At 36.1% G+C, this 5,154-nt stretch overlaps 1 protein-coding gene across 1 annotated transcript; it reads right to left on the bottom strand.

The window, feature by feature from the left end:
- Nucleotides 1-2,282: 2,282 nt before the first annotated feature.
- Nucleotides 2,283-3,866, bottom strand: LOC131037752 (iridoid oxidase-like). Its single transcript, XM_057969948.2, has 2 exons — nt 3,024-3,866; nt 2,283-2,931 (listed from the first exon to the last, which is right to left on the bottom strand). The coding sequence occupies exons 1-2, from the start codon at nt 3,837-3,839 to the stop codon at nt 2,299-2,301; spliced, it is 1,449 nt and encodes a 482-aa protein (XP_057825931.2). The 5' UTR covers nt 3,840-3,866; the 3' UTR covers nt 2,283-2,298.
- Between the last annotated feature and the right edge of the window lie 1,288 nt (nt 3,867-5,154).

The following is a 5,154-nucleotide window of genomic DNA, read 5'->3' as shown; positions in this document are numbered from 1 at the left end:
TTGTATTGATTATTATAATATTCGATTTGCTAACACGAAGTGTAATTCTTGATGGAGGCAATTTTTTTGTTAGTTGCTAGACAATGTACACCTTTTATACATTTAATCGCTTCATACAATTACAAATTAGAGCCATTATTACCTCACTAGTTGTGTTATTACAATTTACGAGAACTAGATGATAACTCTCTCTTTTGAATATGAACCACCTAGTAGTATTAAGTTGTTACGTTTAAGTAAATCTCTTTCCTTTATATGTAGAATTAAACTCATGAGTTATTTTCTTTTAATTATTTAATTCTTGCAAAATAGTCTCAACTTTAAATTATTCTAGAGTGATGTTTATTTTAATCTTCCAAAGTATAATAGTTGGACCTCTTAAAAAAAAAAATCTAAACAAGAGGAGTTGGAAACAAAAAAACTTAGCAACATTCGGTATATATGGTGTCTCTAGGTCACGCTTATGGGTAATGCCGTCGTGTTGAACTACTGCACCTAACGCCTAATAAAGCTACATTAATGACATCTTTGGCATCATCCCTATAAATCGTCGAGGAGTAATAAGGGACACTTGGAAGTTAAAATCCAAGGGGCGGGTAATCCCCCTTGGATCGATAATCTAATAAGATAATCTTTAAATGATTTACATCTGCTAGTTAAACCATAGTAAACCCCTTTATGGTTGATTGAGTGAAATACTTTTATAAACTTGGCTTAATCTCAAAGAGTTGTTGACGATTGACAATTGAGTCAGGTGACGCTTATGATAGGTATTAGGACCTAGTGGCTTTAGGCCACAAGCATTAAGCCACCTTGAGCCTTTGCTTAAATGCTACCATCATGGGTAGCAACCACAGAGAAACTGTCTGGGACATTGACCCTAGAAAGGGTTGCGTACCCACCAAACAATTTACATTAAACCATAGATTAGAAACAAAACTACATACTATACGCCTTGAACCCGTGCCAAAACGGGTATGTAGGCAGTCTAGGGACAGAGTTGTTCCTAGTACTCAGGCGTTTGGGGATGGGGTCTAGGATTTGGTAAGAAGATGGATTGCGAAGAATCCTAATTGAAAGATAAGTGTAATAAAATAAAAAGTAATTCAACGCATACTCGAAAGGAATCCCGTATGGATTCGCTTGACTTCCCGAGGCTTTAGGCCAAATTTCAAGGTGGAATTCAAGCTTGCAATATATTATTTTACTTGCTCCTAAGGACGGTGACCTCGGGGCACACCTATTAAAGGAGTGTAATTCTTAGTGAGTGACTTAGGATCCGAATGGTCCCGATGAGTCTAAGTCTTTGGCCAGAGCACCTCCTATCCCAAGTTGGATAGATGCCTACCCTGTTTGGGTAGATGCCTATCCCGTATTGGATAGATGAAACCTCATGTCCCGTATGGACAGATGCCTAACCTGTATGGTTAGATGCTCATCCCGGATGGATGAATGCCTAATCCAAATGGATAGATGCCCAGAGTATGCAATTGAATCAAACACAAATGATTAAATTTATAAAAAAAAAAAAATGGTCAAAATTTTCTTGGGTTAAGTATAACGGGTTACTACGAACTAAATGGACATTAAAATATAATCTTATAGTAGATCATACCTACATTGTATCTTGTGAAGTGTACAAACATATGATTTATAATATATGATTAATATACAATCAAGACTCTTTATGTATCTTCAACAAGGATTCTCCTGTTAAGAACTCAACTCCTAGGCCATAAATGAACCCAAACATTACTAAGTTAAAGCACAATATAAAAATCCAACATGATGTAATGTCAATAAAACACTATCAATTAATTGCTTCAATTGAAATAATCTAAAGTTAACATGATTTAGATATCATAGATGCATAAATCAATAAGTTCACCAATCATAATGTTGAACAAAATACCATCATCATAATGACACATAACAAATATAGTGAATAGTGAAGCCAAAACACTATTATAGTTTAAAAATAGAAGTCATTATGTATACATCCCATAATACACAACCGAACACAATAATTTCAAAAAAAAAATTTAAATGCATGAATTATATTAATGATAATAAACACACCATCGATAAGTATAATGTTAGTACCAATAGAAATTCAAATAGGCATACAAGGCACATAAGCATGAGACATTAAACACTTTCATAATATTTATTTAATGATTCATAATATCAGTTAACATAAACTTACATCAAACTTGGTAAAAGAGCTAGTAAATGGTATTTACATAGCCAAAAACTCATCGTAAACCTCTTTGACCCTTATTGAACTAACATATTATTTTAGTATAGATGATTTGGTAATCTTGGTGTGGGGATTGCATGCAATTCTTTAGACTTCTTTAATACTATTCCAAATGTCTCACTCATGTCTATCTTATTATAATTCATCCCTATTGGAAGCATCCAATTGAAGGAATGGATTAAGGAAGCAATAGTAAAATGAACCATTTGATGAGCCAAAGGAAGTCCTAAGCATATTCTTCTTCCAGCTCCAAATGGTATCAGCTCAAAATTTTGTCCCTTATACTTTACCTTACTATTCTCACCATTAAAAAACCTCTCTGGCATAAATTTTAAAGGTTCTTTCCAAATTTTAGGATCTCTTCCAATTGCCCACAGATTCACAATCACCATGGCATGCTTAGGTATCATATACCCTGCCACCTCACATGAGTTGTCTGCTCTATGGGGCAATGCCAAAGGAAGTGCTGGGTGTAGTCGAAACACTTCTTTCACTATAGCATGGAGATAAGGTAGACGATCTATGTCAGATTCTTCCACTTTTCGATTGAGACCAATTACCTCTTCTAATTCCTTTTGCGCTTTTTTCATTACGTAAGGATTGGCAATTAGTTCCACCATAACCCATTCAATTGTTGTAGTAGTAGTATCACTACCAGCAGACAAGAGTTCCTACATGATCATAAGGAAATGACTCATCAATAATAATAAAAATATATTATTAAATAAAAAATGAGTCAAAATAGGCGTTGAACAAGACTCACCAAGAGTAAAGCCCTGATATTCACCAGAGTGAAATCATGGGCAGTCAGATCGAGCAGAATGTCGAGAAAGTCCTTTTCCTTGGGTAGACCGACCCCTTGCCTCCTCGCCTCCAACCGATCTTGTATGAATACATCTAAGTACTCATGTAGTCGCTTATGATGGACTGTCAGACGACGGCACACTCCCTGAGGGTCCACCAACTTCAGAAACGGATAAAAGTCGGCCAAGTTGGGTTTTCCGGTCAAGTTCACCATTTCACTAAAAGTGTTTCTCAATTCTGCAGACTCTAGATTTTTGGGATCGAACAAGTTCTTACTGAAAATGGCGTTGCTCATGAGATTGAGACCCTCGTAGTACACCAGCTCTGCAATATTCATACTCGTCCCCTTCTTCTCAAAGACCATTCGAATCGTCTCGGAGACTTGATCTCTTCTGAGATGTTGCAGCGCTTGGAGTCTGGTGGGAGTGAAAAGCTCTGTGGTGGCAATGCGTCTGAACTTCCGCCAGTAATCTCCATACTGAGCAAAAGCAATTGAAGATTCATGGTGAGAAAACACCTTTGCTGCTTCTATCATAATCCGTCCTGCAAAATTCTGGTCGTGGATTTTGAGGACCTCTTTTGCCATTTCAGAGGATGAAACCACCACAGCAGTTTTCATGCCGAGAGAGAGAGTCATGAGAGGACCGTATTGCTGAGAAAGAGCCCACAGAGATTCATTGGGTTTTTTCCCCAGCTGGAGAAGGTTTCCCACGATGGGCCAGCCAGGAGGTCCAGGAGGAAGATTTGCTCTGCTCTTCTTCTTTCTTTTCCCCATTAAATCTACTAAGAAATAAGCGAGCACACTGCTTACCAGCGCTGAAAGCCAAATCACCCATTGCCCTTCCATTGAATGGATTTTAGATCTGCTTGGGAATCAATTCCTCAGCAGATTAGTATATATAGATATCTATACAGCATTGGGACAAAAATATATTCCTAAATAGATTTCAGATCTCCCGGGACTCTGTCAAAGACGCTGACCATTTTCCCTTACAAATATTTTATGTATAAAAATCATTTTCCTAAAATGATTTCTTGATGGAATCTGACAAAAAATCGGGATCTATCAAAGGACGCCATTTTTCCTGATAAGATTTGTGTATATAAAAATGTATTCGGTAACTTAGTATCGTTGACCTAAATATACCAAGAACAGCGTTCACGGAATCGGACAAAACTGTCCTCCAAGAAAAGTGGAATCAATTTGTCATATTTGGTAACGGGCATTGTCATTTGTGTATGCATGTGAAATGTGATAAACAATACAACTCGATACAATGTAAAATACGGCACGGTCTAGGAGATATTACTGCTTTGGACTGTTATTCTTTGCCCTTTGTCAATAAAAAATTAAAATGGATATGTCGAATCGTTATGAAAGGTCAAGATCAAGTGGGGAGTTGTTGGGTCTATTTATTATATACATTTGTGTTGTATATGACGTTGGATATATATATATATATAAAACAATGATTTTTAATCTGTGAATAATTGAGATTCAACAACTTTTTATTTTGAATCGATTAGACAACATTTGTATCCTTTAAATTGAGAATCTTCCTACTAACTGGTCTATAGTCTTTTAATAACTATCGAACAAAGTTTTTGTATAGAGATTATTTCAAGGAGCAACGTATATGTTAGAAGAAGAAATGTCTGTCATAGGTTGTTTGTCAATGGCAATGTCTTTAGGCTCCATTAAAGATCAAAATCAATTTGGATGTGTTAAGAGTGAACAAACAAGCTTGGGCACATACCAACACATCAAATGTGTATGCAAATGATAATAGCTCATACAACAATGTCCTCTTGATCCTGAGTCTATATGTTATGGTATATTTACGTACCGTTCAATGTGTGTGTTTTGAAGAAACCTTCAAATCAATTTTATACCAGCTTACAAGAATTCAAACATGACTGAATTGGTTGACTACCAAGATCAATGACTCAACCTATTCTAGATGGGATCCATATCAAATGTATTGTCTTGCATGCCTCTACAGATTTGCATGTGATTGATCCCTCAAGCCAAATCACTTCTTTTTACAAGAGAAGGAAACAAGAAAAGTTGCTAAAAAAATTTGAAATGG

The sequence above is a fragment of the Cryptomeria japonica genome, chromosome 6, assembly GCF_030272615.1.
Source record: "Cryptomeria japonica chromosome 6, Sugi_1.0, whole genome shotgun sequence".
Classification (NCBI taxonomy): domain Eukaryota; kingdom Viridiplantae; phylum Streptophyta; class Pinopsida; order Cupressales; family Cupressaceae; genus Cryptomeria; species Cryptomeria japonica.
This window is presented reverse-complemented; position numbering and strand designations above follow the sequence as displayed.

What these genes read in the sequence shown, in the direction of transcription:
- LOC131037752 (XM_057969948.2), bottom strand. Translation starts at nt 3,839, where the DNA reads ATGGGGAAAAGAAAGAAGAAGAGCAGAGCAAATCTTCCTCCTGGACCT. An exon ending in ATATCAGGGCTTTACTCTTG is followed by an intron (nt 2,932 to 3,023) that starts GTGAGTCTTGTT and finishes ATGATCATGTAG; the next exon opens with GAACTCTTGTCTGCTGGTAG.